Source organism: Populus trichocarpa, chromosome 17 (genome assembly GCF_000002775.5).
Source record: "Populus trichocarpa isolate Nisqually-1 chromosome 17, P.trichocarpa_v4.1, whole genome shotgun sequence".
Lineage (NCBI taxonomy): Eukaryota > Viridiplantae > Streptophyta > Magnoliopsida > Malpighiales > Salicaceae > Populus > Populus trichocarpa.
Window position 1 is genome coordinate 3,988,609 of NC_037301.2, and position 22,370 is coordinate 4,010,978.

At 32.5% G+C, this 22,370-nt stretch overlaps 2 protein-coding genes and 1 long non-coding RNA gene across 6 annotated transcripts; 1 reads left to right on the top strand and 2 right to left on the bottom strand.

The window, feature by feature from the left end:
• Window positions 1–10,270: 10,270 nt before the first annotated feature.
• On the bottom strand, window positions 10,271–11,100 carry LOC127904519 (uncharacterized). The gene is made up of 2 exons (XR_008057798.1): window positions 10,995–11,100; window positions 10,271–10,904 (listed from the first exon to the last, which is right to left on the bottom strand). It is a non-coding gene; the product is annotated as an uncharacterized LOC127904519 (long non-coding RNA).
• On the top strand, window positions 10,898–19,245 carry LOC7461277 (metacaspase-1). Of its 2 annotated transcripts, XM_024589313.2 has the most exons (6): window positions 10,898–11,065; window positions 17,186–17,642; window positions 17,883–18,213; window positions 18,320–18,440; window positions 18,608–18,808; window positions 18,940–19,245. In XM_024589313.2, exons 1-6 carry the CDS (start codon window positions 10,952–10,954, stop codon window positions 18,997–18,999), a joined length of 1,284 nt encoding a protein of 427 aa, XP_024445081.2. In that variant the 5' UTR covers window positions 10,898–10,951; the 3' UTR covers window positions 19,000–19,245. The 2 variants fall into 2 exon arrangements, with proteins under 2 accessions (XP_024445081.2, XP_024445082.2); XM_024589314.2 differs by lacking the exon at window positions 18,940–19,245 and having other exon boundaries at window positions 18,594–18,740.
• LOC7461278 (uncharacterized) lies at window positions 18,479–21,940 on the bottom strand. 3 transcript variants are annotated; one of them, XR_008057796.1, is made up of 4 exons: window positions 21,044–21,940; window positions 19,971–20,322; window positions 19,498–19,666; window positions 18,479–18,769 (listed from the first exon to the last, which is right to left on the bottom strand). XR_008057796.1 is itself a non-coding variant. In XM_024589315.2 (2 exons), exons 1-2 carry the CDS (start codon window positions 21,855–21,857, stop codon window positions 19,976–19,978), a joined length of 1,161 nt encoding a protein of 386 aa, XP_024445083.2. In that variant the 5' UTR covers window positions 21,858–21,940; the 3' UTR covers window positions 19,877–19,975. The 3 variants fall into 3 exon arrangements, 1 of the variants encoding a protein (XP_024445083.2); XR_008057797.1 differs by having other exon boundaries at window positions 18,479–18,794; XM_024589315.2 differs by lacking the exons at window positions 18,479–18,769; window positions 19,498–19,666 and having other exon boundaries at window positions 19,877–20,322.
• Between the last annotated feature and the right edge of the window lie 430 nt (window positions 21,941–22,370).

Genomic DNA, 22,370 nt, shown 5'->3' on the forward strand with positions numbered 1-22,370 from the left:
TCAAGCCCCTGGAGTTTGATAAATATTTCAACGTGAGATTTCAACTCTGTTCGGTTAAAAAAGGGTGTTAATACAGCTTAAACAGGATAGCTGCGTAGCTAAAGATAATTGAAACACCTATAAAACTACAAACTTGTTTGTTTTTATATTTTAAAAAAAATAAAAAAATTAATTTTTTTTTTAAAATTAATATTATTTTTATATTTTTATATTATTTTAATACATTAATATCAAAAATATTATTTAAAAAATATTATTTTAATATTTATTCAGGTAAAATACATTTTAAAAAGCAACTACAACCATATTCTCAAATATTATCTGAATATATGATACATGAACGAAGCTATATATGAGGATTCCAGCTGTTAATTTCTTCAACGGATTTCAAATATAGATAACTTTAAAAACAAATTCTATAATCTATGAGGACTGTATGAGAAATGGTAAGCAGCCGAAAACATTTATCATCCATTAAAAAAAAAATTAAACGACTTTATATAAACAGTGTTGAATATACGGTTGAACAAGATTATGTCACCGTGAAAATGTCCTTGCTTACCCATGAAATTTACAGACGGTAATGATAGATAAGATAAACGCTAGGATTGTGGTAATAATAAGCGGCTTGGAGTATAGAATTATTATTTAAAGTGTTTTTTATATTAAAATATATTAAAATAATATTTTTTTTATTTTAAAAAAATTATTTTTAAAATCAGTGAATCAAAACATCTAAAATATATAAAAATTTAATTTTTAATTAAAAAAATTTAACACTTTTTAAAAAACGGGATAGCTAACATTTCTAAACGCCCAAAATATCCAAAGCATTAATTGTGTTTTTGGTTTTTTTACTCCCAAAATTACTCTTACCCAAGAAAATCATAACGGCTGCACACTTATTAAACTACGCATGGCCTAGCGGGAGCCGACCTGCTAGGCCATGTCTAACTTTTTTTTTAATATATATATAAAAAAAAAAAAAAAAACAAATCCTTGAAATCTGACACAACAAGAAAATAACTATGGAATATTAGTGTCCAAAAAATAAAATTCACCCATTATTTTTTACTTTTCACTTTATCGGTAAATAAATTGCTAATAAAATATTTTATTGCCTATTTCATCAATAAAACTTTTGAACTATTCTATAATTTTCTGATGAAATGATGCCTGTATTACTGATGAAATCACCCACAAACAAAAAAACTTTCATTGGTGATTCTACTTGAAGTTAAGTAATTTATTATTATTATTATTATTATTATTATTATTATTATAGTTATGATTTTTGTTAATTAAAAAAATAACAAAAATCACAATAAAACCAAAAACTATCAATTATATTGAACATGAAGATTTTATTAATTTCAATATTCATTCAAAAAATAGTTTTACAATAATAAATATATCATTACATAGATGAAGGTGGAGGTGAAGGGATGATAAGTGCAAAATATACATATGTTTTTATTCTTTTATACTATGCTTTTAATGTGTTTTAAGCTTATTGGAAGTTATTTTTATGAGTTTGGCATGCTTAAGAGACTTTGTGAATTAATTGCTAAAAGATACGAATTTCTGCATTTTATGTTTCGGACCTTACTTCTTGTGATAGGTTTTTCACCGAGTTATAATTTCAGAATGTGAACGTGGACTGAATCACCGTTAAAGAACACATATCAAGCTTTCCAAGAAGGTATTATGGGCAAAAATCCAAGTTTGTTTAGACCTCTAATCAAACCTACAAAATCGGGCTAAAATCCTACTTGCAGCAGGATTCTCTATTTTTACACTACAGATTCAAATAGGCATATTTTGAGTCTCAGATATCAAAATCATACAATTCAAAAGCAAAACATCATCTACACATCTAGGACTACAACTTTTATAAAGGATGTCAGGTTAGATAAAATCTTTTTGAAGGCAAAACTCTAGACGCTAGCTGAAAGACAAGATTGGTCTCTTGATCTGATAAGGAAACTAACTATGTCGAGCATTCCACTACAGCTGAGAGTCTGACATAGAAATGGTGGGCCTTAGGATCCAAAAAAAGTGTTAATCAAGTCTCTAACATTGCATGAATGAAATAATATAGTTGGAATGGCTAGATGTTGCAAGAAACCAAGTCAAATATTACAAAGTTTAAGTTATAACAAAGTCTAAATTATAACAAAGTTGTGATAGCAGCAAAGTCAGTTTTCAACACAAATTCTGAGAGATTTAACCAACTTTAATGACCAAATAAAGAAGAAGGAATTAAGTAACATTAAGGACTCCTAATCAGGAGAATAATCCTAATGAAAGACATCAACTTAGGTAGGGAGTAAACGGAGCAAATTACGGCAAAAACAGCTCTTCCTCTTCTTCTCTACAGCATTATTTTCTCTCTGTTTTTGTTAATTTTCCAGTAACTATGAACTAAACTTTAGCTTTCGGTTCAGAAGAGTTTTGTTCCATTATTGTTTTAGATTGTGAGAAGGGATGTTTATAACTTTATTTCTAGACATTCAAGTACTTATTTTGCCTGAATTTGGTACATAAGTTATTGTTTTCATTCAAGCTTTTTGAATGGTTTTTGTGGTAAGCATGCTTTTTTTATGAATTTTCAATCCGTAATTGTTAATTTGTATCAAGAAGGAAGCAAAATAAACGAATTTGTCTGATTTAACTTTCAGGTTAAAAGAATAAGACAAGTAAAAATTGTTAAGCTTTTTAACGATAGCTTGGAGTACTTGATCATTTTTTTCATTCTTAAAGCTTTCTTCATTGAATATAAAAATTGCTTTTCAATCTTTAATTTGATTGACATCAATCAATTAATTAGGAGCTTTTTATAATAAATTTTATCTTTTTTTATCTTCCTTGCTTAAAGGAATTTTTGTATTTGTTTGAATTAAAAGAATATTTATTTTACTTTGATAATCAATTTAATTCATTGAATGGACAAATCCCTTTTGAACTGAGCATATAACTCTGAATTATCTTGTACATTTTCTTTTCAGAATTTGAATTTTCCTTAAATTTTTTATTAAATCCTCAATCTTTATTTCAGTTTCTTGTAAGAAGAATTAGAACAATTTCTCTTGGGTTCGACCTGGCTTTCACTACAGTGCTACAAAAATCAAGTCTTTAAAAAGAGAGAAAAGATAGAATTAATTGTGGTTGTTTCGATAGCAACCATGGGGGGAAATCCTAAGCCAAAAGAACCGGAATGAGGACCGGGATAATGTAAAGCCATATTTTCCATCATTTTCACCCAGTTCTCTATTTTCTTCTTCTAATCTGGCTTTTATTTCTTCTTCTAATTTGGTTAGTTGCTCCTCAACCTGTTTTAGGACCCTCGCTTTAAATTTTGACGTTGAATGGCTTGTACCTTACTATTGTGTGCCTAGAGTTGAAGTAGTACTATGGCCTGACCTAATTTCTTTAGTTAATGTAATAGATATCACAGAAACCCGATTTCTATCTGATCCATTAGTTGTTTTAGCTTCCAAGCACAACTGAGAATTGCAAAGAGGATGGGTGTTCATGTTTTTCAACCATTGTAATGTTATATGTTTTCTACAAAAACAAGTCATTTATAATTAAAAGAATTATAAAAATTACAAGAATTTAAAAAAAAAACTTACAACGAATATTTCCCTTCTAATATAAACTCCATCATCATTTCCTCTTATTCGCCTTCCTTATTATATGAATTTCTTTATATAACTCCATCAAAATAGACTCATTCCCAAATTGTTGTTCCTACAAAATAAATAAGTTGTAAAAAAATCTAAAAAATAAACAATAAATTAAAAATTGAAGAAAAAATAATTTAAAAATTCTTATAAGGCGTTTTGCATGGTTGACAAAAGAAAGTGATCAACTAGTGTGCTTACTTACAGAACCATGTGTTTCTTTGTTTTGATTATATTACCTAGATTATGGGCATGTTTTAAAATATTCCAACACCATAAATTCTTGAAACTTTTACTAATTATCCTCTATGACGTGATTCGGTCTATACTTTTTCTATACCAAGATGTCATCAAAATCAGCTATTTTTTGCATACTAATGAGCATCATACCATAAATCACACAACCTGATATAAAGAAAATTGTTAAGCATACATAAGATTAGGAAATTTGAAATTACAATTTTAAACATAAAATTTATTAAATGCTTGATGCTTACCTAATTGCATTGTGGTTTTTCCACACTTTCCTTTCTCACCAAAATTAGTTTTTTGAGATTTAATATATATATATATATATATATATATATATATATATATATATATATATATATCTTACCTTAAACATTCCTCACCAAGCATATATCATATTTATCTATTCAGGATGATCTTAAAGCTAACTCCATTGAAACAATAGTTTCTTGAACGATGATTTCATCACACTTTTGACAAAAGGCACAACTTTATCATTTGTAAACCTAAAAATAAATTCATACAAAGTTAGTCATTTTCATTTAATTTAAATCTAATCAAAATAATAACTTCAGTACATAACTTATATAGAGTGGTTTCCCTTCCATTCTACAATAATTTTATTAAGAAATGGCTCCGTTGAAGAAGGAATTCCATTTTTGCTACCCAAAATGGATGAGCGTCGATTGGTATCGTGTACATTAGTGGCTCTTCATGATCGGCACCTAAAATTAATAGCTCGATCACTAACATCACCAATACTGCTATTGGTTGAACTACTAATTGTCCTAATAACTTTATTTCACCCACTTCATCCTAACACCATGAAGTATGATATTTCCTTTCATTTAAAGCTTTAGATGGAGGCATAACTATGGTTGCTTGATAATTGTTATTATATGTGAATTCCACCAACAATAGTTGGTCTTTCCAGCTTCCTCCAAACACTAATACATATGATCTCAATAATTCTTCCAATATTTGTATAGTCATCACTGACTGAGCCAAGAAGTCTTCTAACATCTATATATGTGAATTTCATTCCTAGAGCTCGTTGTATACACGACTATAATCAATAAGTAAATTAATAGTCTTTGTTAGAAATAATAGATATTGGGACTCCATGAAGTCTAACTACATCATTAATAAATAATTTGGCTAATTTATCCACCAGGTCTGTCATTTTCATCAACAAAAACAAAGCAGACTCGATCAACCGATCAACAATCACCCAAATTGCATCACTCATCTTTTGCCCTTTGGAGGTCCTGATACAAAATTTATTGTAATGTCTTTCAACTTTCTAGAATCGAAAAAGGTTGCAATCATCTCGTTTGCTTATAGTGTTCTACCTTTATTTGTTGACAAACAACACACCTTGCTACAAATTCTACCATCTCTCTCTTTATATTCGATCACCAGTAAAAATTCTGTAATTTATGTTTGATATTAACGGATGAATTAATACTCGGTAATTGAGCGGATGAATTAGTACCGGTAATTGGGCGGATGAGTTAATGCCCAATAATTGGGCGGATGAATTAGTACCGGTAATTAGGCGGATGAATTAGTACCGGTAATTGAGTGAGTGAATTAATGCCCAGTAATTGGGCGGATAAATTATTACCGGTAATTGGGCGAGTGAATCAATGTCTGGTAATTTAACGGATGAATTAGTACCGGTATTTGGGCGAATAAATTAGTACCGGTAATTGGGCGAGTGAATTAATGCCCGGTAATTTAACGGATAAATTAGTACCGGTAATTGAGTGAGTGAATTAATGCCCGGTAATTGGGTGAATAAATTAGTACCAGTTAGTACCGGTAATTGAGTGAGTGAATTAATGCCCGGTAATTTGGCGAATAAATTAGCACCGGTAATTGGGCGAGTGAATCAATGCCCGGTAATTTAGCGGATGAAGTAGTATCGGTAATTTAGCGGATTAATTAGTACCAATAATTTTACGGATGAACTAGTACCGGTAATTAAGCGGATGAATTAGTACCGGTAATTGAGCGGATGAATTAGTACCAGTAATTGTAGTGTCCCTAATGAGGGAGCAATACCCCGTGAAACGGCTAAGATTGGAATTTAATTGGATGAATATGGAGGTGTAAGATATTAATGATTCATAATAAAATATATAGAAAAAATATATATATTTATATGGGTATAGTGAAATGATACATTGCATTTATTGATAATTATGTTGATAAAATATTAATCTTATTTTCAAGACTCTCGCAACAGTAGAATAGATCCTGCTTGAATATATGCTACTTTTTGTGTATTTATTTTGATTAACATGTATTTTGAGAATTATGAACGATGTAAATGAGTTTGAATGAACCTTTATATTTGTAGAACAAAACTTTTATATGTAATTAATGTGTATGCCATACTTAAGAATATCTTTATGTTAAATTAAGTATTTGTATTCTATCATGATTGTTCATATGATTAGAAATGTAGGAATGATAAAATAATGGGGGTGTTACATTCATAATATAAGTTTTTAATGTTTTTTTATGTAAGTTAAGTAAACCTTAGAATTGTTTAATTTATTTTGTTTTTAATTATTTTATTATTGATTGCATCTTGATTACTGGACAATACCTGTTTTTTTTTGTGATGCGTTGTTTGGGAAAGCGGTCCAAGATGATTGGATCATGATTATGATATGAGTTGTGTCAGGAATGAAGATGTCGATAACTTGGTATAGTCCCGTTACAAGGGAAACTTTGTCGAATTTTTAGAAGAAAAAAAATTACACCGCATAAAATTTTACACTTTTAAATAATTATGTTTTTTTTTTTTTGGGTTGTGACAAGTAGTTAGGTGAACCTAAAAACAATATGCATGTTGGGATTTGGTTGTGCATTATCGATGCCCTTATGATAGAATTTGAATATATTTGTTGTCGATATATGTCCAAGTCTCGGCTAGGAAGTGTTACAAAAGAGAAAAACATAGTGTAAATCTTATGCGTAGTCTAGGGAGAAAGCAAAGCCAGAGTTGACTCGAATTATTGCTGACGATTTCTGAATCGGTAGTGACTTATAAATCGTCAACAACTCAATTTTCGTTAACGTTTTCGGTATCAACAATAGGATATGTGCGCTGATGAATTCAGCATCAGCCATGGAACTGGATAGCGCTAATGATTCTGAGTCGACAGCGCCAATGAATCCAGCATCGGTCGTAGAATTGGATCGCGATGAAGATTTCTCGGTCAACAACGACTTAGTTTTCGTCAATGATTTTCAAGTCCAACAATAGATTATACGCGCTGATGATTTTTGTGTTAACCGTAGTACTAAACCACGTCAACGATTTCTGAGTCAACAATAGACTAAGTGCACTGACGATTTCATGCATTAGTCGTAGCACTAAATTGCGCTGATGAGTCTGTGTCACCAGTGAACCTGCTTCACTGACGATTCTGTGTTCCAGCGAACCAGTTTTTGCTGAAAAGTTTGTGTCCCAACAACTAGTTTCGCTGACGATTCTGTGTTCCAATAAACCAGTTTTTGCTAACGAGTTTGCGTTACCAGCGAACCAATTTTGCTGATGATTTTGTGTTCCAACGAACCAATTTTGCTGATGATTTTGTGTTCCAACAAACCAGTTTTCACTGATGAGTTTGCGTCACCAGCGAATTAGTTTCGCTGATGATTCTGTGTTCCAATGAACCAATTTTCGCTAGCATGTTTGCATCACTAGCGAACTAGTTTTCACTAACGAGTTTACGTCACCAGCGAATCAGTTTCGTTGATGATTTTGTGTTCTGGTGAATTAGTTTTCGCTGATGAGTTTGCTCACAAGTGAACCAGTTTTCACTAATGATTTTCTGCGGCAGACTTACATATCAGAATTCTGTGTTCAATGATTATATCAATTGCATTTTGAAATATGTATGATGGTAAGTCATGTAATTGTCGAATGTAAATGTGCTAATTTATGACTATGTGATGTATCAGGTGGTGTGACGGGGATCGAACAAGGATACCCCGTAAAAGGAACATGTAGGTGGGTTCCACTTTCTTCTCACATAATGTTAAATTCTGAAATGTTTTCATTACGAATGATATAATACTGCATTATAATGAATACCAAGCCGTCTGAATTGATTGTTTGTGTTTGATGATTAGCTTAGGCTAATGACATCCTAAATGGATGGTCGGGATGGATTGATGATTAGCTCCAGCTAATGGCATCCTAAGTGGATGGTCGGGATGCTTTGATGATTAGTTTTGACTAATGGCATTCTAAGTGGATGGCCAAGATGAATTAATGATTAGCTCCGGCTAATTAATGACATCCTAAATGGATGGCCAGTTATGTGTAATGATTAGCTTCGGCTAATGGCATCCGAGGTGGATGGCCGGTTGTGTTTGATGACTAGCTTTGGCTAGTGGCCTTTAATATGGATGGCCGGTTATGTTTGAAGGTTAGCTTCGGCTTATGACATCCATAGTGGATGGCCAGATTTGAAAGTTATATTTTAGTTTCGGAAATTGATGTGTTCATGCATACCAAATTATGTATGTATCAAGTATATGAAAGAACTATGATTATTACACTATAAACGAGAAGTAACGATAATGTTTCCTTTTAACTATTTATTTTCTTATCATAAATTGTTTATAATTCTTGTAAATATTTGTACATCAGCAGGGACGTCACACCAACGAAATGCCTAGGAATTCCATTTTACGGGACCATACTTTTGCAAAGAACCATGTAGTCGCATGCTAGATTACGATGTATTTTGTATGAATTTTGTATGAACAAATGTATTAAATGTGTAAATTGTCGCTCAACACTTTTATTTAAACTCGTAATGATAGTATTATTAGAATAGGAATGAAAACTTATGAATATGTATATATAATATAATGTAGACTTGTGAATATGTAAATATGATGTTATGAGTACATGTAATAACCACTCTATATGAATTGTTGATTTACATTACTCTACGTGGATTGTGCCTTGTTAATGAGTAGGGCCAATTTATCAAATTCTGGAATGATATTGTGATGAATGTCAAGAACCTAACCCAAAAAAAAATTGTTGTTGTTTTTTACTACAAAAAGGCGAGCTACGACATATATGATGAAACTTTGTATTCTTACACTTTACACACAGACATCTAATTTTTCCTTAACTAATATGTTATGGAATAGAAAGTATGAAATTAATATAATCCTCAACCACTTGAAGATAATCTTGCATATACAACTCTTTGAATGAATCTCGATACATCCAAGAATAATCATCCATTACTTATCAAACCTATATAGAATAATATCGATTTTATCAATTCTGCCAAAAATCAATTTCCCCTTAGTTTTTAACTTAACAATAAAATTAACAAAAAATGATTGGTACATATTAAAATAGCTTATCTTTATTCAATTATAACACATTTAAGTTACAAAATCAAACTTGATATCATCAAATAACAACAAAATTCAATTTCCTTCAAATCCTAAATAAACCCTAACATACAAGTCATACATTAATACATCAAATTTATTTAGGGAAAAGTTGTAAAACACTTAAATATCCAAGCAAACTATAAATACTAGAAAAATATTCAATAAATTAACCTAGAACATAAATGGGTTACATATAAAATAGATGGGTTTGCTTACTTTGTGTATTGAAGCATCATAAAAAAAATCCAATGATGGATGCCAACACTACTAATAGATATGGATCTATGTTAGCAAGTTGGGGAGGCTAAATTTGTGAGAAAATGGAGTGGGGGCTACTAGTACATTTTATTTTACTTTTTGTAAGAAGAAGAAAAATGGAGGGAGGGAATTTTCAACTTTTAACTTATTTACATTTATTGATTGAATAATTCCATCAATAATTTTGTTGATAAATAATGACGTGTCAACATTTCGATGAAATTACTAACTAATTTTTTTTAGTCCGTCAGCAATTCTGTCAGAAATTACCAATGGAACATGTCATAACCTAATTTTTGAACAAATAATAAAAATTAAATATAGTTGACAATGGAGTTAAGACAACACAAGATTTGAAGTTTAGGGATATAATTATGAAATTTGAGGGGTAATTGATCAATTTTGAAAGAATTAAAAGTTAAAGATTTAATGAAAGGCCAAATTGAACAATCCATAAATTAAGGACTGTTTTGTAAACAGTGTTATAATTTAGGGATTTAATTGAAATTAATCCAAAAGGGAAAAATTAAAAGAATTAATTAAGGACCAAATTGAACAATCCAAGAATTAAGGACTGTTTTGTAAACAGTATTATAATTTAGGGATTTAATTGAAATTAATCCAAAAGGGCAAAATTAAAAGAAAATTTTAATTGCTTAGAGGTCCAATTGCCGAATTTCCAAAGAAGCAGGGGTCAAAATGAAAATGTGTCTTTTGGCCGAAACGTCGTCGTTGCTGGTGGAACAGTCGTGTGATCTTCTTCATCCCGATTTAACCGGAGACCTGAAAATCTGCAACAGATCCAATCATGGACCACGTCTCTTGCCCATGATCTCGTTCGTGGAAGATAACAGTCCTGCAAAGGTAGGACTGGTTAGAGGCAAGCTGCTGGGTCTCTATAAAAGGGGAAGAAAAACCCAAAGTAGAGGACGAAGAAAACTCAAGTAAAACCCAGAGGAAAAACCCAGAAAACAGAGAGGGACGAACAGGCCAAGAACCGAGGGGTGAAAGACGAAAACAGGGAGGGGCAGAACTGAAGCTAAACCCAGACAAAAAACCCAAAAACAGAGCAAATCACAGAAAAGAAACAGAGCATAAACCCAAAAAATATATATACACAGAGAAGGAGAGAAAGGCAGAGGAGAGTCACAGATCAGCCCTGCCATTGTCTTCGTCCCTGCAAGAAAAAAAAGAAAACCAGTGATGAACAACCCAGAACACTGAGAAGAGGAGAGAAAATCAGAGGAAAAACCATTGTCTTCGTTCCTGCAGAAAAAGAACAACCCAGAAATCAGTCAAAATAAATCCAGCAGATGGTGGGCACAAGAGCAAAAGGGAAAGTAGAAGGAGGTATACAGCAGACGAAAGTCACCACCAGCGTTCCAGCCAGAGCTTCGCCATCGTCTCCGTCGCCTCTAACAAAGCAGGTACGCGACTTCTTCCTCTTGCATTTGTTTTAGAGTGTGTTCGGTATTGCGGTAGCTGTTGTGGTTGTGGTTTGAAAAAAGTTGTTTTATAAAAAGTATTTTTAGTTGATGTTGGTATGAAAAAATAGGTGTTTGGTTAAAATTATGGTTGAAATTGAGGTTCAAGAAAAAGTAGTTTAATGTGTTTGGTTAAGAATGCTTTTGAAATTGAGGTTATAAAATAATTTTAAAAAATATATATTAATATTGATGGTTTTTAATTTAAATATTGTAGATTTAACTATTACTATTATATCATGAGTTCCATTAAATTTTTTAAGAGCGCAACAACATAGGTAAAATATAATCAGAAATAAAATTGGTATTGCGATCAAATTCTGCAAATATTAAGTCATCAAGCGAGCTCCGTCTAATTTATGTAGTGTCATTGAATAATGTTTAACACTATTTTTTCGAATAAAACACAATTAAAAATAAAAAATATATTTTTTATTTTGTTAGATCGGACCCGGTTCAATGTATTTTTAGCGATGAACCGGACCGGTCCGGCCGGAACAGTGGAGCATGCTCCACTGTCCATGGAAAAAACCCATGAACAGTAGAGCATGCTCCACTGTTCATGGAAGAAAACCATGAACAATGGAGCATGCTCCACTGTTCATTAAAGGAAACCCATGAACAATGGAGCATGCTCCACTGTTCATTAAAGGAAACCCATGAACAGTGGAGCTAGCTCCACTGTTCATGAGTTTTCCAGCTCAAGAAGCAGCAAATTGCTGCTTCTTGCAAACTTGTGGTCGTGCCACAATTAACGGTAGGCCCCACCAGTAGAAATCTGTTGTGGGAGCATTACCAAACGGGTGAGTTGTTGTGGTTGCTTCAAACGCAGAAGCAACCACGCAACCAAACACCCTCTTAGTTAATTGGCATTTACACTGTGCAAGTGAATTTTAATTCACTTGCACAGTGTAGCAACACGCGTGCGTTAGCGCACGCGTGTTGCTTAGCCCAGCCAGGCCACTGGCTTGGGCCAGTGGCCGGGCTGGGCTGAGCTAGGCCCAGCCCCAAAAAAATAGAAAAATAAAAATAAAATAAAAATAAAAAAGGTAGAAAAAAATATAAAAAATATAAAAAATGTGTATGCATGAATAAAAATAATGTAATTTATTGGTTTATTCACTGACGCCAGAGTCAGGAATAAAAATACCGGTTTAAATTTATATTATTTTTATTCGTTATTAGAAAAAATAAAAAAATAAAAAATATGTATGCATGAATAAAAATAATGTAAATTTATTGGTTTATTCACTGACGTCAGAGTCAGGAATAAAAATACCGGTTTAAATTTATATTATTTTTATTCGTTATATTTATTTTATTTAGCTAGAAAAATAAAAAATATGTGCATGCTTAAAAATAAATTTATTTTTATTTATTTATTCACTGGCGCTAGAGTAGGGAATAAAAAAATATTGATCTAATTTATTTTATAGCTACGTAATATTTACCAACGCCAGAGTTGGAGATATTCGTAGTTGAATATTCACTGACACCAGAGTCAAGAATATTATAAACAAATTATCATAGCGTAAACTAATAAACATTTAGCAATTTAAGACAAAACCAGCAATGCAGTCTGCCTCCGGCAGAATGTTTAAGGGGTGATAATATCTTCTCTTTTACGTAACCAGTCTCATACCATAGAATCTCTGTTGGCCAGTTAGGGTTTCTAATGACCATAATATTAGGTGACGACTTCTTAAACAAGACCGTTCTCCATCAAAGAATAGGATGCCAGAAATCCATTCTTTCCATGATATACTTTTATTTTTAAGGTCGTCGCGATGTCGGGTGCGACAAAACATATTCCATCACTATTTCCATTGAAAAGTAGCAATGAAATATTATATATTATTTGTCATTTTTTTAGTAGTGAGGTCAACCTGCCTAGTCCTTGACTCGAGGCTTGAGCTTGGTCATGAGTCAAACCATGTTTAATAACTTTGAACCCAAGCATAAAATCATGTTTCATGTGCTAATAATTTTCCTAATATCATATATATAAAATAAGACTTAGCTTATCACTAGAAAGATTGCCCATGTTGCATCAAGAACTATATATTATTTGTCATTTTTTTTAGTAGTGAGGTCAACCTGCCTAGTCCTTGACTCGAGGCTTGAGCTTGGTCATGAGTCAAACCATGTTTAATAACTTTGAACCCAAGCATAAAATCATGTTTCATGTGCTAATAATTTTCCTAATATCATATATATAAAATAAGACTTAGCTTATCACTAGAAAGATTGCCCATGTTGCATCAATAACTACCTTTTAACACGCAAGAGAAGTTTCATCAAGCTAGTCGTTGAAAATGCAGATAAAAAAATATATGCAAAGTTGTTAATGCATTTTCTAATAGTAAAAGAATATAAAAACCAAAATTAAAGGGCACTCATCTAAAAAAATTAGAACAACATATGAGATTGACTCGGGTCAACTTATGCCATGGATTCTATTAGGTTTTTAACAACTTTTTTAAAGACTTATTTTTATTTAACCATATGATAACAAAGATGTTTATAAAATCAATCACTAACCTAATGTTAGGATATATGAGACTATGATAACCTTATAGAAAGCAAGTTGAAATAAATTACGAGGTTCAGTTCTCAATCAACAAAATGTTCAAAGATGAAGTTAAACAAAAAAGTCAATAACAAAAACCCAATGTTAAATGATGAAATTGAAAAAAAAATTAAAAAACAAAGAAAAAAATAACCTTGTTTAAACATTTTAAGAAACTTTCGCTAAGTTAGAGGGGACAAATCATCAACCCTAACCTTATGTGGAAGGATCATATTATATATATATATATATACCCATAAAAAAAAGGAGCAAATGAACAAGTAATAATAATAATAAAAAGTTAGGTGAGGTGTGCAGACCTTAAAATAAAAAAATAAAAAACCCAAGCTAGGGGCTTGAGCTTTTTTTTTTTTAAGGGGCAGACAACATGTCGCGTACTTGTCTGGAATCTGACTGCTATAGAGGTAGTTGGAAAACCGAGGGAGTTTTTTTTGTCTTGAAATTCATTTTCAACCTATTTTCACTTTAGTTAATTGAAATTTTTTAATGGCTAATTCTATATTCAATTGAGTTTTTATTTTTCATGTCAATAATTTTATTATTTGGATTGTCAATCTTCAACTATTAAATATGGAAACACCTCTAAATATCCAAAAAAAAAAAAACAATTTATAAACCCTGGAAATCCAAAATAACAACCTAAAAATAAAAACTCAAACCAGTGAAAAACTCTCTCTCCATCGTGATCTACGTTTTGAAGTCATATGGAAGCCCATAAATACCTCAATGGTACTCTTCTCGTCAAGAGAAATACTTTGACGCCAAGTTTTTCAATTTTCTCAATCGGAATTGGACTAATAGACCCTTTTTTTAACTGTTTTTTTTCCAACTTTGTCTCTCTCTTCTGTCTTCTCTCTTAAGCTTAGGGACCAAAATATGAAAAAAATAAAATCTTGGACCAACATGTAAAAACATTATAAAAAAGGGTTTAAAAATATTGAAAACAAATGAAAGAAAGTAAATCTAGGGACCAATAATGCTAAAAATGCCCTAGCTACAGTAACCCCAAGAAAAAAGAGAATGGAATCTGCTCTAATGTCCATTTAAGTCCTTACAGTTTTAATTATATTTAATTAATGAAATTGATTTTGGTAAATTGAGCAATAATTTAATCTTGTGAGAAACCTTTTAAAAAAATATTGTGAGAAACTCTTGAGAATCTAACCTCAAATCAATTAAAGTTTGACGGATAATTTTTTTAAAAAAAAAAAGTGATTTCAAAAAGAAAAACAAAAAAAAAACATTATTGTGACCCACAGTGTGCAATGAAAATGGCATGAACATTAGGTTATTTTTATTTTTATTTTTATTTTAATGTTACTTTTGTCCTCCAAGCAAAAATGTCAAAACTTGTGCCATGCTCGAACATATAAATAACATATATATTCCATTCTTGATGAAGAAGTGGTTCAAAATCCTAAATCTAAAAGCAATTTTCTTAATATTCCCTTCTTTTTTTATATTATTTATCTTTCATCACCATTGTTAACGTGGTCTGCTCATGAATTCTGAAGGTGGAGTAGGAATCTCCTCTTCTTCGTCTTCGTCTTCTTTTTGAAAAATTAATAAAAGTGTTGGAATCAAACAAAAGCAATTTTGAGGAAAAATAAATAAATAAATATACAAAAGTCATCTGGTTCTGATCCCTACTGTTATACGATGGTTGTATCGCAGAAGTAAGAAATATCAAACTATCAAATAAACACGCACGTGTAAATTACCTGGTTCTTTGATTTTTATTTATTCCAATTTAATTAATTATTTATTCAACTAAATCATGTTTATTAAATTTCAAATCAGTATATATATATATATAAAAAAAAAACTGGCCTTTTACTTAATATAATTATGCATGGTACTTTAAAATTTAGATAAATTTCTTTCAGAAATATTGGTTAATTTGCATCATCTAGCTATATGAATATATAACTAAATTTGTTGTATCAAGATTAAAATTTAAATAGAAAAAAAAATTATAAAACTCCGAAATAATTTGTACAGATTATATATGTACAAGTGGATTTATTCACTATATATTGTAATAACACAAATAATAATTATGGTCATGCAAAGCTAAAACTATTATAATTATACCTAAAAAAATACTTTTATATTTTTATTTGTTCACGAATATAATAAGATAGATAAAATAAATCATATTGAAACTTTGGTGATCTAAAAGGAGAACAATAATTGCAAAAATAAAATAAGATATGAAGTATATCACATATTTATTTATTTATTATTAATGTGGATATCCAGACTAGTTTGCGCGCACCTCGATTAATCTCACGGACCCTGAAGTTAACGATCATGTAAACCTTCAGTGGCCCTGAGATTTGTAGAACTCGAACTGATGACCTCTAAAAAACAAACTCAAGATCTAACCAATTGAGTTGCAACTCTCATGGTTATATCACATATTTATTAATTTATTTTATTTTATTTTATTTTATTTATCAAGTTTCCAACCAAAATCATATGACTCAGAACTTGCAATCGGTAGGTCCATCAAACAATGAGGCCCACTATTTGTCTTAATCTTTAAATTACATGGTTGGTTTTTCGTTTTTTTTTTTCATGGTCTACCATTGTAGTGATACTTGCTTTTAAAATTATTTGTACTTGAAAAGCTATCAAATTATTGTTTTTTTATATAAATTTAATGTTAAAAATAAAAATATATATCATGTGTTTCGCAGTAAGAAAAATATCGTGTTTTTCTATATTAGAGACTGCCATAACATAAATGATATTATAAATTAGGATATATTTTTTTATAAATAAGATTAATCATATTATATAAATATGTTACTGAAAACATTAATGACAGCATTGGAATATAAATTTTTCAAGGTAGACAAGTCTTTTCTTTATCGATAAATGAGATAGAGACACGTTACCTTTTAAACTAATAACGATACTCGAACATAAAACTTCTAAATTCGATGAATTCTTTGTAAGTCACCAAAGTTAACATGTTGGAGACTTGATTAGGATAAACTAGGAGAAGAAAAATGTACAATTAGATGTTGGATGGTCCAGCAATTAGACTGCAAATCATTATTGCAGGATTGGAGAATCTAAGGTTCAAATTCCACCATTCCCAGAATACTCTTGAAAGCTTGTCAGAAAAAAAGTAGAATTGACAGATATATGATAGCTACAGTAGGTGGTTGCTTGTAATTGAGCATGCCAGCAAATCCAAATTTGAGTTAAATCTTCAAATGGCAGCCCAAGATCTTGTCCAAGTTATGGCCTAGCTAGCTGATTTGGCATCAAATTAGCTATACAGAATCTACTACACCCACTACAAGTACTAATCGAATCTGGTTCTCGAGGGCTGCCACATGTGATCAAACAAAGCTAGATTTGACTTAACAATGCCATATATCTAGGACATGGTAGCCTCTAGCTATTTTGTTCAAGTGCAAAAATCCTCTTCTTATTGCCTTCATTTCCCACCCTCTCAGCCTCAGGGAAAGGAAATGGCAATAGAAAAATGTAGCCGGTGTGGTGTGCAACTAGTTGTGCCCCCAGACGCTCAAGCGATTCGATGTGCTGTGTGTCAAGCCGTCACCAGGGTTCATTCCTACTACCCTCTGGCTCAAGCCCGCGAGTCAGCTAGCAGGATTACTTCTGGTCTTATTAGCATGGTTTCTGGCAACATTACCACCATGACTAGTTCGGTTAGTAGCAGTAGCTATCCTGTGCCGGGTTATGGTGGTTATTATGCTCAGCCACCAATTAGGCCCGTACTGCAGTTGCCTCTTCCTTCAATGCATGGGAGGAAACGGGCTCTGCTTTGTGGAGTAAGCTATCGAGGCAAGAGTTATAAGATCAAAGGAAGTATTAATGATGTTAAGTGCATGAGATATTTTCTTGTCGAGAAGTTTGGGTTTCCCAATGACTCCATACTCATGCTCACAGGTAATTGTACTTTCATTGATAATAACCAACCATGTTTTATGTCTGTTTTTCTTGTGATTTCTTCTTAACGTCTTGAGATCATGAAATTATCAAGTCATTCAACTGGCTCAGAGATATGGAAATTGAGACCTGATAATGAGATTTGGCCCGTCACTGTATATCTAATTAGCAGTACTGGCTGGAAATTGGCGATACATTCTTTCTTTGGGCTATAACCATGTAAGGTAAATCTACTTGCAGAAGATGAGACAAACCCATTACAGATACCAACAAAAGAGAACATAAGGCTGGCTTTAAGGTGGCTTGTTCAAGGCTGCCAGCCAGGGGACTCGTTAGTGTTTCACTTCTCTGGCCATGGTTCAAAGCAACTTGATTATGACATGGATGAGGTTGATGGGTTTGATGAAACTTTATGCCCCCTTGACTATGAAACTCAAGGGATGATAGTTGATGATGAAATCAATGAGACCATTGTAAGGCCATTGCCACAAGGAGTCACACTTCATGCCATTATTGATGCCTGCTATAGTCAAACTATGCTTGATCTTCCATTTGTGTGCAGGATGAATAGGTAATTAAAAGTAGTAAATTTTGCACCTTTCAGTCCTACAGCATAGCATAGTTTCAGGATGAGTGGAAGAACCATTTTATTTTATTTTACATTTTGCTTCTGACAGGGAAGGATACTATACATGGGAGGACCAAACTCTTTCACCATATGCTTGTAAAGGCACGAGTGGAGGGCTGGCACTTTGTATCAGTGCTTGCGATGATAATCAAACCAGTGTTGATACGACAGTGAGTTAATCCCCCATTTACTTGGTTGTCAGAAGAAATAATTTAGAAAATATTCCTAATCCTGTTGTGGTTAAGCTCCAATGCAAATTGAACAAGACAAGAACTTGTAGGTTTGAACATATCACACCATATTTTGTTTACACTTTAGTGTAGTTTCAATTTTGCAGGCATTGGCAGGCAATGTTTCGACTGGTGCCTTGACGTATTGCTTCATCCAAGCAGTGCAAAATGAACCTGGATTAACATATGGACGCCTGCTTAATTCTATGCGCCAGGTGATTCGTGGGGCGAAAACTGGTGGATTACGCCTAAATGGTCCCATCGCATCCCTAGTAAATAAAGCTCTGTTCAACACTGAGATAACACAGGTATATGCTAACTTTACTATCAGGAATTTTTGCCATCATTTTGAATTGAAATAAAACATCAATGGTAAATCCAAGATAGGAACGATCTTAGCCTAATCCTGTTAACTCTTTTGCTTGTTAATTAATTTCAGGAGCCTCAGCTTTCCTCGTCCGAGACATTTGACATCTACGCGAAGCAGTTTATACTGTAAATTGAATTGGGTCACAGTTGCTATCCAGTCTTGCAATGGAAATTGTTATATATTAAATGAATGATTATTCATCCATCATAATCTGTCAAAAACACTATACTGTGATACTCACAGTTTGTACAGCTTCAAGGAGCATGGTTTAGACCAATAGATATTAGAGAACATCCTCTTCATCTCTGTAAATTACATGGCTTGAATTTGTGGTAATTGTAATTTCAATAAATTTGATGTTTTCTCAGTTCAAAATCGTTTTTTTTTTTCCTATTGTTTACACAAGCAAGTGACCTAAGAAAAAATTGCATGTTCGCATTTGTAACTGCGTTTGAGTGTAATTTAATTATGTATTTTTACATGAAAAAAATATTAAATTAATATATTTTCAGTGTTTTTTAATGGTTTTAATGTGATAATATAAAAATTAAAAAAAAAATCAAAAAAATATTTTAATACATTTACATAAGACAAGTTTAATATACTAATTAATCATTTGCAGCATACCTGAAGAGTGCCATTCCAAGGATGAAGATGGGCCATATTTGTACATGTTTGCCTCAAATAGTGGAATGCAGAAGAAAAATCCTTAGGAACTGGGAAAGTCATGCAAATAGTAGACGTACGTCTATTTTTAAGCCGCAAACATCCCTTTCACGTTGAAAGACGATACTGTCTGATCATAGATTCATAGCCCACAATTCAGAAAGAAATAGATAGCCGAGCCATAGTATATTATTGATGCTTAATCATCAATCATTCATGGTCAATTTCTTCTTGAGATCGTATTGGAGGCAGACAAATTTGACTATTCCCAGATGACTATTTTTTTCTTATGCTTGTTTAACAGCTATTTTGATGGAGGCTGGTCTAGCAGGGAACCAGATTTGTACTAAATAATACTGCAAATAATTTTATTCATCTGTACAATATTTGTTAATTTTACACAGACGAAAATCTAAATAATATTACCTGCTTACCAATTTCAATTGAGAAGTAAGAGCTGACGAGAAGCAGTGCACCATCTAGCATAAGAGGCACGGAGGTTAGGCCAGTCAGAAGATGGAGTATATGTGAAGTGGTGCAGCCACAAAGACAAGACCTGCTCCTGCTCTTCTTCGTGCTCCAGCATGTCTATCATCTCTTCCAACACTATCTCTAGCTCAGCCCTTTCCCTCATGCTGAGGACAGGTGCATCAGTGCCATTGCTTGCTCTGCATAGCAATGGCAGCCAGGACAATAGCATCTTCATCTTTGTTTGTCGCTGTGGCTCCCTCTGGCCTTCTCCTGCTTCATCAAGTCCCAATTCTCTGGCTTGTTTCAACAGGAAGGCTGAACAAAATTTTAAGCAGTCAAGACATTACTGATTTATGGAAAAAAAAAAAAGAATTATACAAATTAAACACTATGAGAATTAACAAGCTAATTTCTTTTCTTGAATATCATTTGCAGCTTGCAAACTAAATTATTTGAGCTTGTAGCAAAATGAAGGCAAGTAATCATGGTGATTCTTTGGGGTCTATGACCCTCACATCATCTCTTGTTTTTTCTGGACAGATTTCTTTATTTAATATTGGACAAGAAACAAGCAAGAAAATTCAAATAAAAACAAACCCGCATCTTCAAAATGAGATTCTACGTACCACTATTATTAAAAACTTTTGGATTAACTCACCAACTCATAAACCGAGTTTTATATTGAGTTAACTCTTAAATCAGGATTAATAATTTTGAACTCGCTGGTATTATTGATTATAATTTAATTGTTGACCGATTAAAAAACGTGTCCGTTGCAATTAATTATTATTAAAACTGTAAGTGAGACGTGCGTAAGAATGTTTTTCCTTGAATTGCAGCATTCTACGTACGCAACTCAATTTCTAAGAAACACAGCACACCGTTATATTTTATTATATTTAATATAAAAAAATCATATTTTATAGAAAGGATTATTATATTTTTAAAACAAGAATTATTATATTTAAATAAATAAATTAGTTTAGTAAATTAAAACAATGATTGTACAACTACGGCCTGAAAAAAATTAACTTACCTGAGACTTTCACCAACGAACCTTGTAGGCGAGCCTCTGCTGAGAGAGCAAGCCTAGCCAAGTTTGAAGCCGAAGCCCACCTCCGAACAGCTTCCTCCCCACATCCACAAGCTGACAATTTCTGACCCAACCAAAGCAGCTCAGCCGCCAACTTCTCCTCGGACCGGTCCACTCCTTCTCTACCTCTACCAGACCGGGCCCAACTCCCATCCCCAACAGCCCTAGCAGCCTTTAAAATCTGGTTCAAGCGACGCTTAACCGGTCCAGTCCTTGAGCCGCCATTTTCACTCCCGTCATGCGCTATCTCCATCATGGCGGCTTCAAGCTGGCTAAGTGTCCTTGAAAAAGCCGCTGATAAAACCCCACGGTTGACCTCACGTAAGGCCTCATTATTTTCTCCATGGTTATCATCTACAACCTTCTCAGCTAATGATCTGACTATTTCATACTTTCTTGAGCTAACCGGAATATCATTAACGATTGACAGTAGCTGTGTGAGTGCTCGAGCAATACCTGAATCTCCATAACCTGATGAAGGCAAGTAGTTTGCAGTCTTGAGTGGCTTAAGATGATGGTACTGAATATTATCATGATCTTGGAGATCAGAACTAGGGCTTAAAGAAGGGAATAGAGAAGGAAGTAAACGTAGAAAGAAGAGAAATGAAGTGACAAGAAGATAACGAATATGTTCAAGAAGTTTGTGCTTCTGGGCCAAGGCAACAAGGGATTTATCAGCAAAGATAAACATGGCGGTTGCTATGTTTCTTATTAGCATAGGAGCTATGGTGATGGGAGAGGTTTCCATCATGCCCATGCTTCGATTGATGGAGTATATGTTTTTCGTTTTTCTACGGTTTTCAATCTTTTGGTTGGATGTGGTTGTGCTTCGAATTGTTTGTGTGTTATATTTATATATGGTCAGGAAAGGATACAAGAAAAAGAAAATTAAGGGTATTAGTTTATTTTTGTATTTTAAAAGTGTTTTGTAAAAAAAATTATTTTTTGTTTTTATTTATGTTTTTTTGATAACTTTAATGAACTAATTTAAAATATAAAAATTTTAATTTTAATTTATTTTTAAATAAAAATACATATTAAAAAACAATCATAATCACATAAACAAAGCTATTAAAAAAAGTCGGAAATGAAGAGATTGCAGTTGTATACGGTTTATGAGCAATGAATTTTAGGACAGTTGATCGGAATTTGCGGTGATTGGGAACCACTTGTGGTGTGTCACACGGGACTTTCTGCATGCTTAGAGATAAATTCACGTTTCAGATCAGCCTAGGCTCTGTGGACGAAATTCGTAGCCTGTGCCAAACAA